The sequence below is a fragment of the Littorina saxatilis genome, linkage group LG2 (genome assembly GCF_037325665.1).
Source record: "Littorina saxatilis isolate snail1 linkage group LG2, US_GU_Lsax_2.0, whole genome shotgun sequence".
NCBI lineage: Eukaryota > Metazoa > Mollusca > Gastropoda > Littorinimorpha > Littorinidae > Littorina > Littorina saxatilis.
In genome coordinates, this window is record NC_090246.1 from 41,643,451 (window position 1) to 41,671,365 (window position 27,915).

At 41.6% G+C, this 27,915-nt stretch overlaps 2 protein-coding genes across 4 annotated transcripts in view; both read right to left on the bottom strand.

Annotated features, from left to right (window-relative positions):
* Nucleotides 1–27,915, bottom strand: part of LOC138959017 (transmembrane channel-like protein 5) — a 54,686-nt gene that overhangs the window by 5,799 nt on the left and 20,972 nt on the right. For all 3 annotated transcript variants that reach the window (XM_070330383.1, XM_070330384.1, XM_070330382.1), the window contains exons 11-18: nt 24,796–24,877; nt 13,611–13,708; nt 13,309–13,401; nt 12,404–12,479; nt 11,803–11,933; nt 11,224–11,388; nt 476–554; nt 47–179 (exon numbers count right to left, since the gene is read on the bottom strand). In XM_070330383.1, coding sequence (XP_070186484.1) covers nt 47–179; nt 476–554; nt 11,224–11,388; nt 11,803–11,933; nt 12,404–12,479; nt 13,309–13,401; nt 13,611–13,708; nt 24,796–24,877 — 857 coding nt within the window. The remainder of the gene's footprint in view (nt 1–46; nt 180–475; nt 555–11,223; nt 11,389–11,802; nt 11,934–12,403; nt 12,480–13,308; nt 13,402–13,610; nt 13,709–24,795; nt 24,878–27,915) is intronic.
* On the bottom strand, nt 20,165–23,160 carry LOC138959073 (craniofacial development protein 2-like). Its single transcript, XM_070330420.1, has one exon. The coding sequence runs from the start codon at nt 21,566–21,568 to the stop codon at nt 20,165–20,167; it is 1,404 nt and encodes a 467-aa protein (XP_070186521.1). The 5' UTR covers nt 21,569–23,160.

Consider the following 27,915-nt stretch of genomic DNA (forward strand, 5'->3'; position numbering starts at 1 on the left):
ACTGAACAGACTGCATGCATACATTTGAAAATGCAATGTGACTGACCTGGAGAGACTATGTCGTCCTGAGGCGATATCTGCTGAGTGAGAGGTCTGACAGTGGTCGACACAGAGGTGCAGGTATGCCGCTCGGTCACTTGGTTCAATAAATTCAGCAGAAAAGTCTTGTCCTTCCCCTCCTGCAAAATGCCACCAATCAAATTTTGTGAAATGTTCATGAGATATCATGAAACTAAAGAAAAAAAGACAGGTGCCTACATCATGACAATCAAAATTCCTACATTGCACCTCCTGGTTAAACACATGGGGCAGGTAAAGACAGAATTACACACATGCACGCATATGCATGCACACACACACAAACACACATACACGCACACATGTACACAAACAAACATAGATGCATACACATGCACACACACATGCACACCCATGCATTTATGCATGCACAGACAAACATACGCTGAAAACGTACCAATACAAGCTGCTGCTTGAGTCGCTGTACCGCCTCCTGACGTCCCATCATGATGGTGCGAATCATGTACACACCCATCCTATCAACACAAACAACAAAGTGTCATTTATTAAATGTATCATTTGTTTCGTCAGCCCAGCGACTTAGGGAAGGCATTTCCTGAGTCCGAAGGGAGACTCCTAACGGTACCATAATTGGGGGTGGTCTGGTTTCTTTTACGTGTCTGCCAAGGTGCTGCGCTGGGGTAAAACCATACCGCTTATCAGTAAACAATGAAGATAAGATGTTCCCTTCCCCCTTTCACTGACTCGTGCTCACTACCCCCATACAAAGAGTCAGGATGCTACCTCAATGTGAGCACGCTGACACAAAAATATAAACCTTTCAGCATTACAAGCTGGTTATTGCGCTGGTCCTTTACGTACGGCAAAACAACGGGAAAATCAGAATTCTCATTCAGTCTTGACTTGTTCATACATACACGTGGTTTGTCAGAAACTGTGTGCATTCTCTGTTATTGTCGTTTTTGTTTTTTTAAGCTGTTTGTGTTAGCTAATTCTTGTGTATTTTTAGGACTCGCACCTTCCGCGAAAAAGAAAAAGCGACACATACGGACAAAGTGAAGTGTTAATTCTTTTTTTGTACTGACTTTGGTTCACCTGCAACCAGTCATGACCTGATCATTTCTTTCTGTATAACCATTACTTGATGCCGTAAAAAATGACGTTTTGCTTCGGTTTTGATAAAATTTTCTTGGATTGATACCTGCTTGCTAGTCAATTGATTTGATACATTGTTGCCACATTCTCACAGGCCGACACAGATGTCCCGGCCGTTCAGTGTTTGTAAATTAACGTTGAAGGAGACCTTGTTACATGTATGTAAAAAGTTGGTATCAAGTTGTATCCTATATACGTGAGGGAGACACTCATGAGATAACAATATCGTTCAAACCACACGTGTGTATATCATGTAAATAAGGTCATGTCAAACGAGTTTGGCAGGGACCTGCTTTTCAACTGCTTATGATGCCAGTCACCGAGACAAACGTCATTATGGAACCCTTTTACACTATTCTGTTTCTCCTGGTAGAAGTTTCAAAACTTTCAGGTCACGCTACACTTTCTAGAGTGACGTGTCTTTGCTTTGACGTCACTGGGATTGAACGAGGCTTTGGAATAGCTTGGATGAGGTTCCAAAAGAAGCGTCTTCAATTTCCACTGCGTGACGTTTTGATTAAAATACACGTATACAAGTTCAGTATGTAGGATAAACAGAATACTACATGAGTTGTTGTGTCGTACCAGACGTACACTCGTTGTTTTTTTTCAAATGGTGAACAGCTCGCTATCGCTCGCAGTTCAACATTAAAAAAAAATTACCTTGTGTAAATCTGGTACGATACAGTAACCCATGTAGTATACTCCATTTTTGGGTGTTTTTTGTTGTTAAAACGTTTGGTAATTCACAGCACATTAACTCTGTTTCAGATTTTGTTATGCAGAGAAAAATATCAAATTATTTAAAGAAAAGTAACTAGGTTCTCAGATTTCGTTTCGCTGAGGGTTGTGTTTCTTTTCCAATACTTCGTTGAGGCAGTATTTTTTTAGCAAAATGATTGAAATTTTGGCCAAGCAATCTTCGACGAAGGCCGGACTTCGGTATTGCATTTCAGCATGGAGGCTTACAAATTAATTAATGACTTCGGTCATTAAAAATCTGAAAATTGTAATTAAAATTATTTTTTTATAAAACGATCCAAAATTACTTTTATTTTATTTTTCATCATGTTCTGATTCCAAAAACATATAAATATGTTAAATTCGGATTAAAAACAAGCTCTGAAAATTAAGAATATAAAAATTATGATTAAAATTAAATTTCCGAAATCGTTTTAAAAACAATTTCATCTTATTCCTTGTCGGTTCCTGATTCCAAAAACATATAGATATGATATGTTTGGATTAAAAACACGCTCAGAAAGTTAAAACGAAGAGAGGTACAGTAAAGCGTGCTCTGCAGCACAGCGCAACCGCTACCGCGCTGAACAGGCTCGTCACTTTCACTGCCTTTTGCACTAGCGGCGGACTACGGTCATTGTGAAAAAATGCAGTGCGTTCAGTTTCATTCTGTGAGTTCCACAGCTTGACTAAATGTTGTAATTTCGCCTTACGCGACTTGTTTGTCTGTCTGTCTGTCTTTCTGTCTGTCTGTCTGTCTGTCTGCCTGCCTGCTCCTCTCTCTCTCTCTCTCTCTCTCTCTCTCTCTCTCTCTCTCTCTCTCTCTCTCTTTCTCTCTTGGTTTTACGCCTTTCAGTTTTTAAATCTTATGTCATTTTCATTCTTGGTCATGTGCCTAGTCTTTCTCTGTACATATTTGTATGCTTTTGGTTTTGGTTGTATTCATTTTTTGTTCAGTGAATGTTCAGGTTAATTACGACAAAGAGAACAATTCTGCTTATTTGCGAGTTCATCTTGCCGATATTTGTTCCCAATTCCATGAATTCGCTTATTACACTTCTATCTTTATATCAACCCGTACGTGGAATGCAATCAGATAGACGGATATCTGTATATGTTTTTGGTATGTTCTACTTCACTGTATTTTTGCATGAATACACAACCTACCGTCACAGATATGATGTGTTGTTTTCATGCCGGATCTAATTTCAATCATTTCTACATGAAGACAATTAGTCTTCATAGTGATGGAACCTGCTTAACATTAATAGTCGACAGGTGTGGCTCTCGCGTGTTGTTGTATTTTTCCTGAACAAGATCTCTGCACCTATACTTGTACTTTAAAACACCCTGCCCCCCTCCGGCCTTGTTCATGATGTTACATTGTCTTATACTTGCTTTGCTGGTCATATTTACATTACTTAGTCTTCTGCTCAATATGAGGCTTATATCGCGCGTATTCCGTGGGTACAGTTCTAAGCGCAGGGATTAATTTTTAATTTTTTATTTTATGCAATTTATATCGCGCACATATTCAAGGCGCAGGGATTTATTTATGCTGTGTAAGCTTAGTGTTTTGTGCTCCTCAGACTTTAGATTCTTTCTGTGGTTTGTGTGTATCATTATAGACTTTTTCTTGGTGTAAGTAAACAAAATAGATTGTTCTCAGCCTCTGTTCATTTTCTTCCATATTTTCCAGCATGTTAAAACACTCCCAGATTCTGAGAGCACACACACACACACACACACACACACACACACACACACACACACACACACACACACACACACACACACACACACACACACAAACCATCATCTGACACATTAACTGATTTTCGACTGACCGATCAATTTGTTGTTCAAAGCAACTACCATTCATGGTCTTTTTATGAAATTTTTAATCAACACAACCCTCTTTGTGAGAATAACAGATATTAATCGGGGTGAGTCGCATAGAAAATGAATCTTTGCCTGTTGTACACAATTTTGAATTTCACACGAAAAACACGTTTTTACGCTTATGTCAAGAAAAACATAATTAATAGCAGCTAGACAGGTCAAGAAAATTACAAGTGTTTATCGTAACACACTTTCTGCTTGAACAGCACTATTCAATCTAAAACATTCCACCCCAACGCTGGCCTGAAGAAATTGCAAAAGCAAGGCAGAGCGGACATCCCCCTCCTTCAACTATAACCACCATCATTCACCCTCACCTCCAGCTTCAGCTGACATCTCTTATCTCGCACTCACGCGTAGACCGCAGTGTCAGCGCAGCACACTATAAACATTCACCCTCCCTTCGCTCTTACCACCACCATCCGGCCTACCCACTGGTCCTAAGCCTGTCGTCATGTTTTCTTTTCTTTCACAAGAAAAAAATGTCAGCTTTGATTTGCTTTGAAGTTTGATAGTTTTCTTCTCAGTGATGATTGAATCTTCCAAGAGTATAATGCATTCAAAAATGTTTCTTGGGTGAAAGGAAAAGAATGCGATCATACTTGCTCATGCTCTTGTACACAACAGCATGAAACAAAAAGTAAGAAGACTCCGTAGCATGCAAATTCAAAATGCAACAAAAGGTGGGACGACCATGTAGCATGTAACTTCAAAATGAAACACCATGACACACACAAAGGGACACAACCAATCTGGTTATTAGTGTGTTCAAATCGCTCGATAGATTCATTACACATTTTGTGCACAGGTTCCTCTAAGCAATATGGACACATCTGTGCAAAGGAGAAAGGTGGTTTCCTTATTAACTTTTTTTTAAACTTTTTTTTACTGGGGGTGGTCACATACGATTTTGCAAAAATCACTGTGATTCTTAACGTGATCCTAACTGACATATTTAGCTTTACAAATGATAAATAAAACATTATTTTGTGTATATAAATGAATGGAGACTATCATTTCATCATAATACGTTACTTATCAATGTGCATTTTCAGAAAATTATCGAGGTTTGTTGAGGGCGTACACATAAAATGATCACTCATTTAGTGGTAAAAACGTTATTACACAAAATTTCCTCGACATATCATAACCAAACTTGAACACAGCTAAGTTCACTATATACAGTTACAATACCTTAAACAAAAATAAGATGTTTCCTTATTGCCTACAAGATACAAGATACAAGATACAAGATATTTATTCACCAATTTTGCAAAAGGATTTCATCTTGGCACGGCACGGTAAAAATAAAATAAAAACCAACCAGACACATATGCAGACACGCATCACCATGCATGCATACATACGTACATTACACTGTCATGCACACACAGACACAACTCACACACACACACACACACACACACACACATACACACACACACACACACACACACACACACACAATTATTTACATTCTCACACATAACCAGCCACATATCTACATCACAAATTCACATCGTCGCCTTGTAAAGGTAAAAACCATATCAGTTTAAAAGGGGTGCCAGTAATATCAATACAACATTAGTGAATACTAGAACAATACCTAAAATTTATACTACTCCACAATTATCCCCGCAACAACCCCACCCCCATATCTTGACTGACAAAAATGATGAAAAAAATTAATTTGGGAGCCCAGTAGGTCAGTTGGTAGAGCACTGAACTTATGATCCATGGCTTTGAATCCGGGGGAAGGGTTGGGGGTCGGAACATTTCTGTGCAAAGTTTCATGCAGATCTGTCCAGTAAATTTCTCTGAATCGCACACACACACACACACACACACACACACACACACACACACACACACACACACACACACACACACACACACACACACACACACACACACACACACCAGGGTGGATCAGTTAGTTTGTAAGGGGGTGTACTTAGAATTCAAGAGCGAAATCGAGGTCGCGAAGCGCCCGAAACCGTGACTGATCGGGGGCATGCGTCCCCCACCCGCAGAAAAAAAATCGCTCATGAGATTCATTACACATTTTGTGCACAGGTTCCTCTAAGTAATATGCACACAACTGTAGACAGAAAAAAGGTGGTTACCTTAATTTTTTTTTATTACAACTTTTTTTGGGAGGTGGTCAACTACGACAATGATTCGTAACGTGATCCTAACTGACATTTTTAGCTTCAGAAAATATCATAAAAACATTAATTTGTGTAGATAAATGAATGGAGAGTATCATTTGAACATAATACGGTACTTATCAATGTGCATGCAGAAAATTATCGAGGTTTGCCGAGGGCGTACACATACAATTACAGACCTGGGAACCCCTGTTTTGCACTTAAAGTATTCTCAAACAAACTTGGTGTATTTTCAGAAAAATGAGCAACTCCTCACAGCATTTGAACATCCATGATTAAAACATGCTTCACACGCGTTCGTCACACCGTTAATTAAGTTTACCTATACATTTAAAACAAATGCTTTTTTACATTTAGTCAAGTTTTGACTAAATGTTTTAACATAGAGGGGGAATCGAGACGAGGGTCGTGGTGTATGTGTGTGTGTGTGTGTGTGTGTGTGTGTCTGTCTGTGCGTGTGTGTGTGTAGAGCGATTCAGACCAAACTACTGGACCGATCTTTATAAAATTTTACATGAGAGTTCCTGGGAATGATATCCCCGGACGTTTTTTTCTTTTTTTTGATAAATACCTTTGATGACGTCATATCCGGCTTTTTGTAAAAGTTGAGGCGGCACTGTCACACCCTCATTTTTTAATCAAATTGATTGAAATTTTGGCCAAGCAATCTTCGACGAAGGCCGGACTTCGGTATTGCATTTCAGATTGGTGGCTTAAAAATTAATTAATGACTTTCGTCATTAAAAATCTGAAAATTGTAAAAAAAAAATTTTTTTTTATAAAACGATCCAAATTTACGTTCATCTTATTCTTAATCATTTTCTGATTCCAAAAACATATAGATCTAGGCTTGTGTGTGTCTGTCTGTCTGTCTGTGTGTTCACGATTCACGGCCAAAGTTCTCGATGGATCTGCTTCAAATTTGGTGGGCATATTCAGGTAGACCCCGGACACAATCGTGGAAAATTTTGAACACGTGCTCTCAGCGTGCAGCGCTGAACCGATTTTGGTTTTTCTGTACATCCATTCCCAGTAACTCTTCCTTATCTTCTCCAGTGTTTTGCGCGTTTATCTCCCTTCCTTCGTACGGTGCGCCGGCAAAGCCGGCGACACCCGGCAAAGCCGGGTCCCCGGCGAAGTGGGTATTCGGCTCTACTTCTTCCCGGCGAAGCCGTACCCGGCGAAGCGGGTATTCATCTAGTATGTTATATTTGGATTAAAAACAAGCTCTGAAAATTAAAAATATAAAAATTATGATCAAATTTAAATTTTTGAAATCAATTTAAAAAAACTTTCATCTTATTCCTTGTCGGTTCCTGATTCCAAAAACATATAGATATGATATGTTTGGATTAAAAACACGCTCAGAAAGTTAAAACGAAGAGAGGTACAGAAAAGCATGCTATCCTTCTCAGCGCAACTACTACCCCGCTCTTCTTGTCAATTTCACTGCCTTTGCCACGAGCGGTGGACTTACGATGCTACGAGTATACGGTCTTGCTGAAAAATTGCATTGTGTTCAGTTTCATTCTGTGAGTTCGACAGCTTGACTAAATGTTGTATTTTCGCCTTACGCGACTTGTTCAATGTTTACTGACAACAAGTCGCGTAAGGCGAAATTACTACATTCAGTCAAGCTGTGGAACTCACAGAATGAAACTGAACGCACTGCATTTTTTCACAATGACCGTAGTCCGCCGCTTGTGCAAAACGGAGTGAAACTGACGAGCCTGTTTAGCGCAGTAGTGGTTTCGCTGTGCTGCATAGCACGCTTTTCTGTGCCTCTCTTCGTTTTAACTTTCTGAGCGTGTTTTTAATCCAAACATATCATATCTATATGTTTTTGGAATCACGAACAACGGGTAGATTGAACTCGGCAGCCCGGTAAAGCAATCAATCTAGGAGAGCGAACACTCTGATATAAAAACAAGCTGAAGTCGGATGTGCTGGGCCTGACTTGTCAGGCGCGTAACGGCAGCACAACGCATCTACGCTCACATGACAGACATGAGCGAACGACGAAGAAGAAGAAGAAGGAATCAGGAACCAACAAGGAATAAGATGAAATTGTTTTTAAATCGATTTCGGAAATTTGATTTTGATCATAATTTTTATATTTTTAATGTTCAAAGATTGTTTTTAATCCAAATAAAACATATTTATATGTTTTTGGAATCAGGAAATAATGTAGAATGAGATGAACGTAAATTTGGATCGTTTTATATAAAAAAAAAATTATTACAATTTTCAAATTTTTAATGACCAGTCATTAATTAACTTTTAAGCCACCAAGCTGAAATGCAATACCGAAGTCCGGCCTTCGTTGAAGATTGCTTTACAAAAATTTCAATCAATTTGATTAAAAAATGAGGGCGTGACAGTGCCGCCTCAACTTTTACAAAAAGCCAGATATGACGTCATCAAGGACATTTATCGAAAAAATGAAAAAAACGTCTGGGGATATCATACCCAGGAACTCTCATGTAAATTTTTTAACTTGGTTAACACCCTTGCAAGGGCAGGTAATTTGAGTAGTTTTTCGACATCTAGCATGTGAGATTGGCTCCGCTTGATTGGAATCCGGGCGATCGCCCGGGTGCGCCCGGGTGAAGTATTTTCAATCAAGTACAATCGGGTCATCAACCGGCTTAAGCCGGCGGGCTAGCCCGCCTCGCCCGACCAAAACACATCGGCTGATGCGAGATCAAAATGGCCGCCACGGGTGGAAAGTAAGTGAATCTTTTACTTCTGAAGAGAAAGTTGTACCTTCAGGCCGTGTTCACGCTTCTGTGCTTAATTATTGGGTTGAATCTAAGTACTCGTGATTGTTTAAAGTGTGTTTTGGGGCTTAGATAGGATTCATTGAAGTAATTTCAAGTGAAGTTGAATGTGAATCGATGACGATTCCATGCAGATGACTTGTCAAATGACAAGATCACAAGATTCGAGGCTTTTGACCAGTCAGCCAGTCCCTTCAATTGGTCAATATCTTGCAAACCATTTCAACCGGAGATCAAACATAATTATGTGTGACTTCCAATATATATGTGTGACTTCCAAGCATTCACACTCCATAGTGTAGGCATACTCCGCATCACTATCATCACTAAAGAACAACTCGTCCAACAGCAACAAATTGGCAGCCATGTTTATGGCCCGATTGCGCTTGATTGGTACTTTAGATCAAATCGCCCGCGTCACGTGGCGGGCGATCGCCTGGTCGCCCGCTTTGAATCCCAATCAAGCGGAGCCATTGAAATCAATGCATTTATGAGAATTGGAGTAAGAATATGTAATTTAATTAAGGTGTTACCTTATTGCTCACTCCACAATTATCCCCACCTCAACCCCACCCCCATATCTTGAGTGACAAAAATGATGAAACAATCATTTGGGGGCCACGTAGGTCAGTTGGTAGAGCACTGGACTTGTTATCCATGGGTTTGAATCCGGTGAAAGGGGTGGGTTTCGAAAAATGTGTGTGCAAAATTTCATGAAGATTTGTCCAGTAGTTGTCTCTGAATCGCACTACACTCACACAAACTCACAATCACACAGACACACACACACACAGACACACACACACACAGACACACACACAGGCGTGTGTGTATGTTCGTGTGTGTGCGTGCATGTGTCTTTGTCTCTGTTGTTTTGAGTGTGAGAAAGCGAACTTTTGAAAAATCAGTGAAAGAGAAACAGTTTGGGACAACGATCTTGAAAGTGACAGTGGGCGTCGATTTCAGCACTGCGAAGCGGTCTTGAGCATCTATGCGACTTTCTTTGTGTGTCTTTTTGTTTATGATTGTGTGTGTGTTTGGATGTGTGTGTAAATTTGTATGTACCGTACTTTTCGGACTATAAGGCGCTGCCGTGTATAGGGCGCACCCCCTACTTTTTAAAAAAAAAAGAAAAAAGCCTAGAATAAGGCGATGCCATGGATAAGGCGATGGTGTCGTGCATAAGGCGATGGCATGAAAGAAAAAAATGAAGAAAAACATCGTACATAGAAAAAAACAACAACAACATCAATGATCAAACATGGCGACCGCTCAAAATCGGCAGGAAACACTGTTTCAAACAGAAAGTCCAGTCGTATCGCAAAATCGATGGCTTTAATCTTGAAGGCAGCATCGTATGAAGCTCTCTTCGTTTTCGGCATCTTGACAGTGACAAAGTCGAAGTGCAAGTTGAAGCGGTACCCAGTTGAAGTGTCAAGAGACCGACTGTCGACTGTCGTGTTTCAACGCAACTAGTGTTCAGGTAATTTTTTCGGCGATCAACATTGCTTGAATTGTGTTCACTTAAATGGTTGTTAGTTGCTCATTGATTTCAAGTTCACAGTGCTCGTGAAACCTATTTTATCCGAGAATAAGGCGACGTCGTGTATAAGGCGACCCCACGATTTTAAGTAAAAAAAAAAAAAAAAAGTATCGCCTTATAGTCCGAAAAGTACGGTATGTGTCAATTCTTCTCTCTCTCTCTCACACACACACACACACACACACACACACACACACACACACACACACACATACACACACACACACACACACACACACACATCCACACAACTACGCACACACACTCAGATTTAGGCTACACTCTCTATTGTTCTCTCTATCTCTTTTTTTTCTTCTTTGCCGGAGGGGTGCTCGTGCACCAAGTGCACACCCGCCCTCGTCCACCCCAGGTCACACACACAGACACATGAGGTAGGGATAAACACACATTTTGCGCCAGTGAGGTTAGATTGGTGGGATGGGGTCTGAGGCTGGTAAGGGATTTGGGGGTAGGAGTGACGAGAGGGCACGGATTCGGCGGTTTGCCATGTCGAGTCAACTTGTTCATATAGATCTGTGTGGGCGATCAACAACCCAAGCCGATCTGGATCTGTTCAAGTCAAAAGCAAAGTCAAGGATACGAAGAAGTTTACCGAAAAACATCGATCCCAAGGACACATGTTGTAACTTTTCAAAGCAGTTATATTCAATCAAAGCTCCATCCTCATTAAACCGAACGGGAATCATCGAAGATCCACGCAACTTCATTGCAAACTTTCTAAACTTCTCTTATTGATGATTCAATGCTCTGTTGCTCACTCTACAGCTTCAAGCACACACACGCATGCACAACACACACACACACACACACACACACACACACACAAACACACACACACACACACACACACACACACACACACCAAACCCACCCCAAGGCCACCAGAATGGCTGCGATGAAGCCAGGTGAAGAGACAAAGTAGATGACTGTGGAGATCCACGCATACTCTTCCTTCCAGCTGTCCACTAGCTCCGGTACCACGCTGTACATTACATCTTTACCCTGATAAGGTCCACATCCAATGCTGGGTTTGATGCTGAAAAACCCAACAGCAATGAATAATTTGCAAACTGATTAAGGAGATACAACAAAAAGTCTATGAAGCAAGGCGTCACACTTTACCCCTTCCTAAGTATAGACCTCTGACCTTAAACATTTTTTTGTTGGGAAATGTGTTGAATTCCTCAAGTAAAAGTACTGCCACAATAAGCTCTCATGCCCGCATACAAACACTTTATATCTAATAGGTTGTCTAACAGCTATCAGCGCCAGCAAGTTACAAATTAAACAAAACATCACCCAAGAATACCCCCCCACCATTCGGACACACACGTATTTCTAACAACTGACCATTTAAACAGATAATGAAAACGCAAGCATACAATGCAATACATCATCAAACGGGTACACTAACACTACAGTAAGAGCAACAAGAGAGTTGTCCACTCACAAGATGATTCCACAGGCCACAGCGACAGTGGTCAGCAGATAGAAGAGGAACAGGTAGCCCAAGAAGATAGTGTGAGACCAAGTTGCTCTCCACGGCCGCTCCGACGGCTTGCAGTTTTGAAGAACACTGATCTGAAAATCAATATACAAGAATGTTAGTTTGTGGAAAATATTCATTTAAAAAAAAAAGAAGATATTCACAAGAACCAATGTTTTTGGGATTACTGATCTGAACAAAAAAATCACAAAATTGAAACAAAAGGCAGTATACATGTTCTTGTTTTATTGAACATCAAATCCCTAATTCTTTTCCTATTAGATTGTACTTATCTGCATACATCTGAAAAGTATGGGAAACAGTGATGGGCACTGTTGTAGACAGGAGGCTTGAAAGGGAGTGGGTCAGGTGATGGGAAGGGGCAGAGATGAGGACAGACAGACAGACAGACAGACAGACAGACAGATAGACAGACAGACACACAGACAGACAGACAGACAGACAGACAGACAGACAGACAGACACAGACAGACCAGAGGCACGAAGAGTCCCCATATCTCGACTGAAAACAAAAGGCTGACTCAAAAGATAATTCCAAACTCACCATTTTGATGTAAAAGATGATAATCAGTTTGATGATAACAATGAGAGATAGGAGTGGAGCAAAGAACGTTCCCAGCCTGCAATTCAAACAGAAATAAATTCAGCAAGACCATGTACACAGAAACCTAACACAAGCCTCACCAAAAACAATGCATTGCATGTCTACTAAACTTACATCACAAACCACACCGTACCGATAACTTCAATAACATTTGTTCTTTTATTGCATTCAAATAAAGTAATGTCTTATTCAGAAAATCTGCGGCAGCAACCACAGCAACAGATGGTTACAATGCAAAACAGGATGAATCATGAAGATGAATCATAAGGATATAAGTGATTTGTTCAATTCAATACTTTTTATTGTCTCTGGTGCCAAGAGACTGCATGGTTTTGCACAACTCTCCCTTACTGCTGCTGTCCATGTTTAGAGTGCTTACTTCCTGACCTTTGTGTTTAGATCATCTCAACACCAGAAGGGGGTTTCTTTCTTTCTTTCTTTATTTGGTGTTTAACGTCGTTTTCATCCGTTCAAGGTTATATCGCGACGGGGAAAGGGAGATGGGATAGAGCCACTTGTTAATTGTTTCTTGTTCACAAAAGCACTAATCAAAAAATTGCTCCAGGGGCTTGCAACGTAGTACAATATATGACCTTACTAGGAGAATGCAAGTTTCCAGTACAAAGGACTTAACATTTCTTACATACTGCTTGACTAAAATCTTTACAAACATTGACTATATTCTATACAAGAAACACTTAACAAGGGTAAAAGGAGAAACAGAATCCGTTAGTCGCCTCTTACGACATGCTGGGGAGCATCGGGTAAATTCTTCCCCCTAACCCGCGGGGGGAAGAAGGGGGTTCATAAGTACCTCTCACAGGAGAACTGAAAATGAAACTTACCAACAGAGAGCCTGAGAGTAGATAAGCTCCAACGTGTTGCGGGCAAGGGCAAATGTTGGATGTGTCACTCTTTTCACTCGTCCTACCAACAACCTGGACAAGAGAATGGAACATAAACTAGTTTTTACAAGCTTCAAGAAACTAACAACATCATTAAAAACAAGAATAATCAGTTTCAGCTGCAGACGTTTTATGGTGAAATGTTTGACCACTTCTGTAAAAAAAATAGCAAAAGGCCCAATCTAAAGAGCATATAGTACCCAAGTACATACACACTTTATCTACTGATGAAGTACACCTACCGTCTGATGAGCTCAGAGATGAGAGTGCTGAAGAGAGTGAAAATGAAGTCCACAATGACAAGCCTGTAAAGTTCTTGTCCCATGAATGTTTCCCAGCACTGCCAAAAACGTAAAAACAATCAAGTCAACAACTTCATGTCAGAACCTTTTTTTTCTTCTCATGAATGGCTGAGAAAATGTTAAGATAAAAATAACAAGAGGCGAAGCCTTCAAGGCTTCCGTAAGAAATCAACAAACAGTAATACAAACTCTGAGTGACTCACTCCGTCACACACACATGCACACACACACACACACACACACACACACACACACACACACACACACACACACACACACACACACACACACACACACACACACACACACACACACTCACACACACACACACACAAACACTCACACACACACACACACACAGTTAAAACTAACGCATCATATCAACTCCATGTATAATTTTCAAAAGAAGGCAAACAGATAAAAATGACTGTGTATTTGTTGTTGGTGCAGTTGTCCCTGAAGGAGTTATTGTGCAATCCTCACACACACACACACACACACACACACACACACACACACACACACACACACACACACACACACACACACTAGCACACACACACACACGCACGCACACACACACACACATACACAAAACCGCACACACAGACACACATTTAAACTGCATCAGCATAATAATTATCATCATGGCAAAGCTTATATCTACAGTTATCAACCTACCCCAGAGCTTGCGTATCAAGATATATTCTTGGAATGATCATACGACTAAGAGTTAAAGATATGGTCACACACACACAGCTTTACATGAGGTTATTTTCCCTGGTCCTCGCACTCCGAAGTCTATGCTATTTTCCAGTGACACGTTGTCCTGCTGACCACCAGCTCCGCGTGCTTGGGCATGAACGGTCACCAAGAAGACCATTGACTATTCAATCAATCAATATGAGGTGGGTACAGTTGTAAGCGCAGGGATTTATTTTTTAATTTTTTTAATTTTTATTTTATGCAATTTACAGTCGAACCCACTTAAAACGAACACGCTAGTTACGAATTTTGACTTATAACGTATTAGTTTTAAGTTCCCAACTGAATACCTCTTTCTTCATGCTTAAAAAAAATGCTTGAAACGAATTCTTTGTAACGAATTTATGCTTATAACGAGCACTTTTTGGATTCCCAAGCATGCATAATGTCTGTAATTTACTCACGCTTATGACGAAATCTTTAAACTCGTCCCGAGATCGACATATCATGGGAATTTGAGAAGTTTGAATACATGTGTCAAAGTCTTCCCTTGCGTCGACTGCTTGAACCATTGCTCAACCGATCACTGAATAAAGTTAAACTGATTACACTGTACTCACAAAACAATTTCAAATTTAGAATCAAAGTGATTGATAGCTCAGACACTGAACATGAATGACTGACTGACGTTTATTTCCTTCGCGAATACCCAAAACGAAACATCAATGCTTTGAACGGAAGCCATTGCCAAAAAATATAGATGCCAGAGTGGTTTCCCTTGGACAAGGGAAACCACACTCTCAACGTTTGCGTTCGCCGGTTCGCGATAGTTTATCAGTCAGTCAGTGCTTTCGATTTGGATTTGAACATCATGTTGCAACCAAAAAAAAAAACTAAATTGGCCAAGGTTTGCTACCCGTCGCCAAGGTAAGTGATTCCGGACAAATGATAGGAACACCGCGAATGTGGACAGTGTCAGTGTGTGTGTGTGTGACCAAAAACGTAACAACTGGATGAAACATCTGTGTGCTCACTCTCACTCAAACTCAACAATCATCACTCAACATGAGACACACATGAACATGTAACTGAATATGTCACTTTATTGTCCAAACGTGAAGCAGCATGAAAGTTGCGAAAGAAACAAATTGAAACACCATAAGATTACAAGACTTAAAAAAAAAAATTAAAAAAAAATAAAAAAATCAATCAATTTTCTTAATACGAATTTTGGTTAAGACGAACTTTTTTTCCGATCCCCAGTGATTCGTCTTAAGCGAGTTCGACTGTATTCATTTTCATTTCATTTATGCCGTTGACCCTGTCCGGGGCATAGGCCGCCAACAAGAGCTCGCCAGGCACTCCGATCCTGGGCCAATCTCTCCAGTTGTCTCCAGGTGTAGCCGATGTGTTTCACCTCTGCCTCCAAGTCACGACGCCAGGTGTTTCTTGGCCGGCCTCGTCTCCTCTTGCCCTGCGGGTTCCATGTGAGGGCCTGTCGCGTGATGCTGGTTGTCGTCTTGCGGAGTGTGTGGCCAATCCACCGGAAGCGTCTTTGCAGAATGTCCTGTTCTATGGATAACTGTTTTGTTCGCTGCCAAAGGTCTTTGTTGCTGATGGTGTCAGGCCAGCGAATTCGGAGGATTCTTCTGAGGCAGGTGTTAATGAAGGTCTGGATTTTTCTTGTGATGGCAACTGTAGTTCTCCAGGTTTCGGCTCCATACAGCAAGACTGACTTCACCGTGGTGTTGAAAATCCTGAGCTTGGTGTTGATGCTCAGGTCTGCTGATGCCCATACGTTCTTCAGTTGAAGGAAAGCTGCTCTTGCTTTGCCAATCCGGACTCTAACATCAACGTCCGTGCCACCCTGCTTGTCGACAACGCTTCCGAGATAGGTGAAATTGTCTACCTCTTGCAGTGCTTCACCATTCAGCGTGATGGGGGTCGTGTTGGCTGTTGCGTTGGTCCTAAGGACCTTGCTCTTCCCCTTGTGGATGTTGAGGCCAAATCGAGCGGAGTTGTTGGCCACAGTGCTGGTCTTCTCCTGCATTTGTTGTTGGGTATGGGAAAGAAGGGCCACGTCATCTGCAAAGTCCAGGTCATCCAACTGTGTCCAGAGTGTCCACTGGATTCCGTTCCGCTTCTGGGCTGTGGATGCCTTCATCACCCAGTCAATCACAAGTAGGAACAGGAAAGGCGATAGTAGACATCCTTGTCTCACGCCTGTTCTCACTTGGAAGGCATCTGTTAGTTGACAGCCATGGACTACTCTGCAGGTCAAACCCTCGTATGAGTTCCTGATGATGTTGGTGATCTTTTCTGGCACTCCATGATGTCTGAGCAGTTTCCAGAGGCTTTGTCGGTCAACGCTGTCAAACGCTTTCTCGTAGTCAAAAAAAGTTGACATAAAGAGACGAGTTCCATTCCTGTGACTGTTCGAGGATGATGCGCAGCGTTGCTATCTGGTCTGTGCAAGACCTGTCTTTTCGGAATCCTGCTTGATGGTCCCGCAGCTGAGGATCGACAGCATCTTTCAGTCTGTTCAGTAGCACTCGATTGAACACTTTGCCTGGGATAGACAGCAGTGTTATCCCTCTGTAGTTTGAACAGGCGCTCAGGTCTGCTTTCTTGGGCAGTTTGATGAGGTACCCCTCTTTCTATTCTGATGGAACTTGTTCTTCTTCCCAGATCTTAAAGAAAAGGGGATAGAGCATCTCCACGCTGGTCGCCAAATCAGCCTTTAGCGCCTCCGCTGGGATACTGTCAGGTCCTGCCGCCTTGCCGTTTCGCAACTGTTTGATGGCCTGGCTGATCTCCTCTTTTGTCGGCGCGTTGCAGTTGATGAAGAGGTCTCCGTTGGCTGGTGGGATGTCTGGTGGATCCCGTGGAGCTGGTCTATTTAACAGCTCCTCAAAATGTTCCATCCATCTTTTCCTTTGTCCTGCTTCATCAGATATTGACTTGCCCTCCTTGTCCTTCACAGGTCTCTCAGGCTTGCTGAACTTTCCGGACAGCTTCTTGATGGTGGCATAAAGGTCCCGCATGTTTCCATGGTAGGCGGCTTCCTCTGCTTCTGTTGCCATCGTCACTGTGTTTCATTTCAGGCACTCTCTGCTCCAGGCTGGCTCCAGCTAAAAATAACCGGCAAGAACCACCCTCATCCCCCTATTTACCCTCCCTTTCCTTTCCTCCCCCCATTTCCCTCCTACCCGGCCCCATTCACAGTGGCGCCTGACAGACGACTCTTTCTTTGTCTGCAGCGAGCGTGGACCGCTCTCTGCAAGCAGCTGCTGTGTTGATAAGGTTCTGTAGCTCGCGCGCTCTAGAGAGAGCCTAAAAACAGTGAGAACGTTTTCTGCACTGTTCAGAATGCCTGATAAGTGGCCCTCTATATACTCCCGCAAGGAAATAGTCTCCATGCGAAGGGTGTAATACTTGAAAGTAGAACAGTGGTTATACATTGTATACTCTTGAGAATAGAATAACAGGTGACCTTTCTTTTCCCTTTTGGAGGTTTGTCAATGACGCCGAAGATGCTTACTCATGGCGGTGTTTTCCAATGTGTGACTGTGTGTGTGTGTGCGTGCGTGTGTGTGTGTGTGTGTATGTGTACATGTGTGTGTGTGTGTGTGTGTGTGTGCGTTCGAAATATATACAAACAGTAGAGTATATCGTATTTACATACATATTATGCCAAGGACTACTAGTAAAAGTCATTGATGGTGCGCATGTAAAATTTGTTTTGCGTTTATATAATTATAAAAGTCAAAATAGTGTAGATATATATAGACTACACCCGCACACGTGTAAATCCACGCGTATACATGTACACGCAACCCGATTTAATATGAGAAGACCATCCAGTCCAACATTTGCGTACGTAAAAATTACATTATACATCATTTCAGCTTGACTCATCTAGAAGGGTGTAATACTTGAAAGTAGAACAGTGGTTATACATTGTATACTCTTGAGAATAGAATAACAGGTGACCTTTCTTTTCCCTTTTGGAGGTTTGTCAATGACGCCGAAGATGCTTACTCATGACGGTGTTTTCCAATGTGTGACTGTGTGTGTGTGTGCGTGCGTGTGTGTGTGTGTGTGTATGTGTACATGTGTGTGTGTGTGTGTGTGTGTGTGTGCGTTCGAAATATATACAAACAGTAGAGTATATCGTATTTACATACATATTATGCCAAGGACTACTAGTAAAAGTCATTGATGGTGCGCATGTAAAATTTGTTTTGCGTTTATATAATTATAAAAGTCAAAATAGTGTAGATATAAAATTCAAAATAGTGTAGATAATGTCAGTAACATATAAGAAAGAAAAAAGATCTTACGGCAATACATGTTCATGAAAATTATTAGCTGCATGTGAATAAAACAAAAAAGCTTACCTCACGGCCCTCCTATACAAGTCTCACAAACTTGTATATATAATATACCACAGGAGAAAAAAAAATAGCTCGCGCGCGCTCACCCAAATCCGCTCGAAGTGCCACATGATATTAGCCCCAGACAACACATAGACGGATAATACATGTATGTCAATCGTATGAAACAAAACATGCCACAATTTACAAGACAGAAAAAAGGCTAAATGAGAGAATTGAAAAAGGTGTTTGCTCTTCAAGTAAATAATTATACCACACCTTACAGATCTGAAAAACACATGTATGCTGCAGTTAAATAAACAGGAAACCCAACATCCGAAAGCACGGCACAATCTATAAGAGGACAGAAGACAACACAGTAAACAAAACATCATAATCAATGTGTCACAATAAAAGAACACAAAATATTGGAAAAAAAGACAAAGGTAATCCCTAAGTACACTGATATATACATGTACAACACTTTACAAAATATATATACAAACAACAGAGTATATACAGTCGTATTTAAAAACATATTATAGGCATGCGTATGGTGCGCATGTGAAATTTGTTTTGCGTTTATATAATTCAAAATAGTGCAATTAATGCCTGTAATATAAAAGAAAGAAAAAACGGTCTTTCAATACATGTTCATGCAAATTGTTAGCTGCATGTGAAGAAAACAAAAAGCCTACCTGACCCTGCAACTGTTGGTCAGTAATCCAATAGCAGCACACAAGTCGATTTGAAAGTTTTTCAACACAGTTTTTCACTCGTATTGTTCTCACAAACTTGTATATATACCACAGGAAACAAAACTCGTCGATCCGAACAAGATGAAATGCACGACAGTCAACAGAGCTGCATATAATAGCGTACTGTAGCGAGTGCCTGTTCCGAGAACCTGCGCGTGGGTTAATTCACAAAACTTACCCCTCAAAACTGCTCTAGAAATCATTCACAAACACCTGTAACTTAACTTGTTTTCACTCTATCACACAGTTAAGACTAAGTACTTACGGACGGCAAAATAAAAACACAGGCGGTTGGGCTGTTATCAGTATTCAGTGTGATTATAAACTGATATACAACGCGCAAATTCTGTTTCTTTTAACAGGAACAAAGAACAAGAGCTGAGTGCCAGTGATATTAGTATTACCACAAAATCAAACAAAACGAGTCGAATGAATAAACTCCAGTTTGCACCAACACAATGCCTGTATATTCAAGTAACAAAATACACAAGATGAACATAATCCCAGGTGTAAGTCACTGAAACGATCCCTTTTTCACACCAAGAATCACGAATTTTTCAAACTGGCGCCATCGCACACAAGCTCCACATAGAGTCTTTGTGTGCTAGAGACAGCGCGCGAAAGGGAATCAAGGTCACCGCCAGCGCACGGTAGGCTATTTATGGCCGTGCTTGCTCCAAGCTCCCTGCCGCTGACAGAGCATATTCGGCGCAGCAGTGAAATAGTGTGTCGTATCCATGTAGTTTTTCTTGTCGGCCTTGATGCTCTTTTTGACGGTTTTGTTTGCGCTTGTGTATTTCTTCTGTGCTTCTGCTTTTCCCATTCTGGTGTGGCTGTTGTTGATTTCTGATTTCTTCAGCTTTCTATCCTCAATCTTTCTCGTTGTCTCTGCTGTGATCCATTCTTTGTGGCTGCGTTTTAAAGGACCAAGCACCTCTCTGCAGGTTGATGTGACGGCCTCCTTCACTCCCTGCCACTGCTTGTCTATAGTCTCTTCCTCGAGTATTTCCTGCAGGACCTCAAACTTGTTGGAGAGAGCGATCTTAAAATCCTGCATCTTAGTGTTGTCTTTGAGGGCCGTGGTGTTGTATCGCTGACGTTGGCTGGAACCCTCTGTCCAATTCCTTCTCAGCTTCAGCCTCAGTCTGGCAACTAGGAGCTGATGGTCGGAAGCAACATCTGCTCCTCTCCTCACGCGGACATCCTGAAGTGATCGTCTGAACTTCTTCCCGATACACACATGGTCGATTTGGTTTTCCGTCGACAGGTCCGGTGATATCCAAGTGGCCTTGTGGATTCTTTTGTGTTGGAAGAGACTCCCTCCAATGACCAGGTTGTTTGTAGCACAGAAGTCTGCAAGCCTCTCTCCGTTGTCATTCATCTCTCCTAAACCCTGTTGCCCCATGATCTCCTCATAGCCTCTGTTGTCACTGCCGATCTTTGCGTTCAAGTCTCCCATGACAATGGTGATGTTACGACTTGGGCATTTCTGGATTATGGTGGCCATTCGGTTGTAAAACTCCTCTTTGTCTTCCTCCTCAGTGTCGTTGGTGGGTGCGTAACACTGGATGATGTCCAGGTTAATCCTCCGCTTCTTGGTTCTGAAGGTAGCGGTGAGAATCCGTGGTCCGTGGGCTTCCCATCCAATGAGCGCTCTCTGTGCCGTCTTGGACAACATCAGGGCCACTCCTCTGGTGTGTGGAGCACCCTCTTCCTCGTGGCCCGAAAACAGCAGCATCTCTCCAGTAACGAGTCTTCTCTGTCCGGAGCCTGTCCATCGTGACTCGCTGATTCCCAGGATGGACAGGTTGTAGTTCCTCATCTCGGCTGCCACTTGCGCAGTCTTGCCGGTTTCAAACATGGTCCGGACGTTCCATGTCCCGAGAGTGGTGGTGGTCCTGGTCGACATGATGGTCGTCGGCTCGGTGGTTTCCAGAGGCATCTGGCTTTCGCCACCGTGCTTCATAAGCTCTCCAGCTGGAGATCCATCTTCTCCCAGGGCCGAAATGTTCCTTGTATCTCTTGTTGACGTTTCTGTAACGGGTATTTTTTTTTCCATGGATGGGTTGTTAGCCCTTCGCACAACCCCCAACCTGGAGGGCCAGGGTGTATACTTAGTCTGGCCCCATTCTCCTCAGACCTGTCCGGCGTGGTTACACCTGCCAGGAGCACTATGAAGGCTCCGGCCAGCATAGCTTTTTGGATCATCAGGGCACGCAAGCTGCTACGCCACGGCAAGGCATATACACCAGTAGCAGTATGCAATTTATATCGCGCACATATTCAAGGCGCAGGGATTTATTTATGCCGTGTGAGATGGAATTTTTTTACACAATAAATCACGCATTCACATCGGCCAGCAGATCACAGCCATTTCGGCGCATTTCCTACTTTTCACGGCCTATTATTCCAAGTCACACGGGTATTTTGGTGGACATTTTTATCTATGCCTAAACAATTTTGCCAGGAAAGACCCTTTTGTCAATCGTGGGATCGATAACGTGCACACCCCAATGTAGTGTACACGAAGGGACCTCGGTTTTTCGTCTCATCCGTCTATTATCTCTCATGTACTGGCTGTGTGAAAGGTATTAAAGTCAATGACAGAAAAATCATGTACTTCCTCACTGCAGCCATGGGAAGCTTTTTAATCCTGTCCCACTCAATTATCGGGATGTTCCTGTGGTAGCACAACCTCTTGTTTAGAGTACACTATGCAATATGTCTTGGTATCAGAGAGTTGTAATGTTAATTCCAGTTGTAAGGACGTCCTTTCCTGAAACAAATGAAGAGGTGGATTACAACGCGGCATTGTTCTCTGCCCTGGATTGTTGCTTGCCCGTCGTAAATCGGCTGTAGATCTGAGAGTACTGTGTTCATTTGCAAATCTACCATCAGCTTATCTGTCTTTTGCACTGCAGACACTAAGCAATAGGTAGCTGCCATGTGACCACTTTTTCCACTGCTGTCCTCAGTCCTATACTTTTCATCAAGACTTGTCACCATGCCGAGTGGATCTAAATTCGGAAGTCTTCATGTGGCTGAGGCATATCTGACATAGCGTCGATCTTGTTGTAGGTTAACCTCCTTTCTGAAACAAATGGCAAAATGCGATTAGTTATGATGACTACAACCTACACAAATATAAACAGTGTTTTGAAACAGAATAGTGAGGTTATACAAGCCACTTTACCTATGCAGCATGGTAACCCTACAATATGCGAAACATGTCAACTGACTGCAGCAGCCTGGTTCTTAAAATAATTCTGACGGTCGACACAGCCAACACACTATTCACAGTCCATTTTAAGGAGCAACGGAGGTACTCTCTGAGGGTCTTGTTTTAATGATAACGATCAACTCAGGAGGAAAAAACAACAGAGGAAAAAGAAACCATTAACATTAACCGCAGAAAAATACAGAATCACATGTACCATTATTTACTAACAAATTTCACAGCAAGCTTTCTTTGGACGACTGTCGTTGTCTCAAAACTCGCATTCTACCTTCTGTCCGAAAGAATCTAATCTTATGTTGTACTGCCTTGAAAGAAAATGCCAACAAAGACAAGGAAGCTGTTGCAAGGTAAGCTTACCAAACGTTACATAGCGAATCATGATAGTGCGTAAACAGCAAACAGTACAATCAAAGAGAGGATCGAGTCTGGAATGAAACGTGATACAGATCTAGCATTCAAAAACTTTCAAATTCAAGGAAGTTGTTGCAAGGTAAGACTTACCAAATTGTACAGACAAAACCATGACAGTGCATGTTTTGAATCTGAGGCAAAATCGTGATCATTTTGACTTTGAGAACAGATTCATTCCCTTTCCTTATATCTGCATGTTCAAGTAAATGGTGGACAGTTTTATACGGGCAGAGTAAACTTGAGACTCTACTGCAAGTCTTGAAATTCACATAAATCGAACCAAGATCAAAGACATCCAAACATTACAGGCACTTTAGATCAACTCATTTCACAAGAGGTGACTGCCTATAGCACTGTGTTTGACATCCGTGTCTGCTGAAATAAAAAGAAATTAAAACAAAACGGATTAACAGTAGGTGACACGTTATCAGAGTGGGAGAAACTAGATCTGTCTCTGTACTTACCGGGATACGACTGCCAGATCGACACTGCGCTTTCGACAGCTCTTCCTTGCGTGGACATTGGAAAAACGCTGTGCAGATCAAATTGTAGGAAATCTCCCTTTGGTATCTTCTTTATTTACTTTTCTGGAGCTTAGAAACCGAACAACGTGAAATCGTCTTCCCCGAATCGGCGAAGGCAGAGGTGAGAACTGGAGAAGTGAATCTATGTACACCACAATCCTTCGCGCGACCCCTGACCTGGTCTTGACACCTGACCTGGTCTACATACCACACACGACACAAACCAGTCAACTGCTTGTACCCCTTCAAAACCCCCCACCACCTGTTTTCTTTGGATGCACGCTTTAACTACACACATGCCGACACAATGTTGATCATTGCTTCAATATTTTGAAGATGGTGCTTGAAAAATAACCAGGTGAAATGAGTATTTCGGTGTTTAGTCAAATGTTAAAGTTTGTACCACAGACATACATACATACATACATACATACATACATACATGCATACATACATACATACATACGCACGCACGCACAGACAGACAAAGTTTAGCATCGCATAGGCTACACTTACGTGAGCCAAAAACTGAGACAAAAACATAACCGTTTTTTTTTAACTGTTTTTTTTTTACTACAAAACCTTGAAACTCTCCCTGGTTTGACTTCCTTCTTTATTTCCAAACTTCCACCCATTTTCTTGATCAAAATTCTAGTAAATGAAATTTTGTATTAAGTAAGAGTTCATATATATTAATAAATGTTTTTGTCATACTATTCTCATGTCAGCTCACATGAAATGACAAGGTCAGTCCACAGTGCCAGTGATGTTCCCAGATGTCATTCTTTGGTCATTGATGCATACTTTTTTGATCCGATACATTGGTCGTGCACCCCTGGCCAGTCGACTATTCGATAGTTTGACATCTAGCTGAGGTCTTCTGACCATTAATTTGCCCACAAAGCGGACAAAGCCAGGACATTTGGACCTTATGATATACATATTTTTAATTCTGTCCTCTGAGGCTGGGAACAACACTGCAGTGCAACTATTCTTTCAAGATTTCATGGCATTGTAAAACGAATGGAAAGCATGCACTTTTTAAACCAACTATTCTTTCAAGCAAAAGAAGTATTTTGTACTTAAAGACACACAAAATGAACAAAAACTCACCGGGACATCCGGACTCTGGGAAACCTCAGTGTACCAGTAGATCACCAGTACACTAAGTGTGGTCACTCTCAGCACCATTGATCTGAAACAACCAGGGCCCATAGCACATCAACAGAAAACAGCGTCAATATTTATATATACAAGTACAGTGGTTGCCGCTTAATAAAGCCACTTCTGGACCTACGAAAAATGGCTTTAATAAGCGGCGGATTTACAGTAGTACCTGCCATATCCGGTCACCCATTAGTCATTGCAAAGGTGACCGCAAATATCAGGTGGCCGTCCATTACAGGCCCCCTCCTCCTCCAAAAAAAACCCAAAACACGATCAAGTTTTCATGAAGAAAAGAAAGCGATCATCCATGAGCCGCCGATTCATTGTCTCTGTTAGTTTTGCTTTCATTTATACATCTTAATTATTTGCGTGTTTAACTCAATCGTCCTGGCTAAGCTATTGTTTCGTATGTTTCTATGTGTGTTGTTTGGATTATTATATATGTATTTGAGTGTCAGATAAACAAGTGTTTCAAACTCACATCAGCTGTGATTGATCCGGAAGTGACTGCCGTAAATGTACATGTATGCGCATGTCTGTATTTACAGTTTGCGCATGCGTAAGTATTCATGTCGTCTGCTCGTGCTGTGCCGTCTGTGCACACAACACACACACACACACCACAGGCGCTCGCCCGCGAAAGTGACAAGTGGCCGTTAAGTGGCCGCTCCTGTCGAGTAAGAGGGGCACCTTAGGGCAAAAGTCAGTGACCGTTGACCGCGTCAGACAGGTTAACGGCCATTAAGAGTCAATTATAGAAGGAAAACTCATTAGTCATGGGAAAGCTGGCCGCTCCGGGCAGGTTCACGCCCACGAAAGGGCCGGAAATGGAAGGGACTACTGTATTAACCGGCGGTCCAGGAATACGTCCTTTTCGAGAAGAAAAACAAATCTTCTCTTTTGTTTTCGTCACTCGGTCACTTTCTTACGTCATTTACACTTGCTTGAATCTAAACACAACTTCACGAAGGATGTTGAACTTTTGTTTTAATTATGTACATGTACGTGTACTTTGATCACTTCGGTACATCAATAATTTCACTGTCACCGTCACGAATCATTACTCGGCAGAGAAGAACGATTTTATGAGTGTTTGTTTGTTGGTCGTCTTACACATCAGTTCTCTCACTGAGTCTGCGAATGGTTCAAATTCTTCCATGCTGCGCCCTATATAACAAAGCGCCTTATAGCCAGTCATTTTCATAAACTTTTTCTTAACATATGACATATGCAAGACAGTAAAACAAAACAACTGTTCTGGATATATAATTGAATTTGCTTTCTTATCGTATGAAAAAGTTGCCAAGTTGCTCCTACTCTGAATTTTTGTTGATTTTTTAATTGGTACAGCAGTCCTCTCATGAACAGACACCCTTGGGCCATAGCAAACCTGTCCGTATATTGCAGGTGGCCGGTCACGGGAGGGGTGACCACACCACCCCCTCCCCCATACACTCACACAAAGACACACAAACAACATGATTGAGTCTATGCTAACCACTTCTTGTGGCTACTAAACGATAACATCAAACTGCTAATATTTTTGTTAAATGTTGTGTAAAAAATGATTTGTATGAATGGTGTTTAAAAGAAGAGAAAAAATAAATCCTCAAGGCAGTGAACGCACTCACCATGCATGCACTGACATCATACGAAAGTAGCCACACCAACACAGCACAGAGGCAGGTGTGCAGATGCTTTGTGAGAATAAGCATTGAAAACCAGTTTGAAAAAAACCCAGCAGATAGAGCCGCATGTCATAATGTCATTATTCTCTTCTTGTCTGGCTTTATTGACTGCATGCCGATCATGTGGCAGTGACTTTTCACTCTTCAGTTGGAAATATACTGTACACAACACCGCTCTCACTCTCCCTCACTGCCTACCCTCACTCTCCCTCACTGCCTACCCTAAGCCCTGACAACTGATCCTTGGAAATTGTTTGGAAGAGTACAGGCAGGTTTCACGGTAATCAGACTCTTTGATGTGTGTAAACTTTGCCTTCAAATTACTTGCTTACTGTGTTGATTTTCATCATTTTTTCTGCTTGGCATGAGTAAGTATGGTATTTGCAATACAAAAAAATAAATAAAAGCTAAAATGTTTGTGTTTGAGCAATTATTTGAGCGAGTTTTTCGAAGCGAACGTGTGAATCCTGACAGACACCATTTCCTTCTGTCACATGACCCAATCTCAAAGTGTGATTCAAGCAGACACGAAAATAACACACAAAACTTATGATAATGGGGTTATTAATTCAATTAATACACAAGGTTAGTCTCTGACTAGATAAAATAGGGAAAAAATATCAAATGGGAGCATAAAACCGTTTCTGGAAAAAATTTCAATCGCCACTGAAAGTGTCTGCCAGTAAAAAAAAGACGTGCTTTGTTTGAAAAGCAAAGCCTAATTTTACACATCGCGTGCTTTTGTCTGTTATTCTTGCTTGTCAACATCATTTTATTGATGTTCTTCACTGGAAAGCAGGTGTATCATCAACAGTATCACAAAATCGCAAAGAATGAACATTTTTGTTGTGATCCAACCGGTGTCTGTAGACTGAATCACACGTTCGGCAAACTTCGTTTTTAACGGAAATAACCGAGCCTTTCATCGGAAACGACGTTTCAACCGCTTCATATCGTCTGCAGGAAGAAAAAGAGGAATGCGATACCCAGTGAGTAAAACATTTAATCGTTTTTAGTGCCTTTTGATCAAGTTTTGTTGCGTCTGTCAGCAACGTTCGTCAACCCAACGTTCGACACAGCGACGCATGCATACGGATTTGCAGCGTTTGCATTCGGAAAGTGAGGGATTTGTGAGTTCGTTTGCATAATTTCAATCGCTAGTAGGTTTTCCCTTCGTCTACCATTGTTGTGTTTGCATGTTATTGGCATTTCATTGTGTAAATTGAAAGTTTGTGAGTAACAGTAGTACAATCTGTCGAACGTTGGCGACGCTGACAGACGGAAATATCGAACGTTGCCTTCAATGACAGAAGGGCTTGGCGATCGTACTTTCGATTCGTAGGAACACAATATGGAGACAGCAATGTGCGCTCGTTAC

Excerpts from the sequence above, each read along its gene's own strand:
- LOC138959073 (XM_070330420.1), bottom strand. The coding sequence starts at position 21,568 with ATGGAAAAAAAAATACCCGTTACAGAAACGTCAACAAGAGATACAAGG.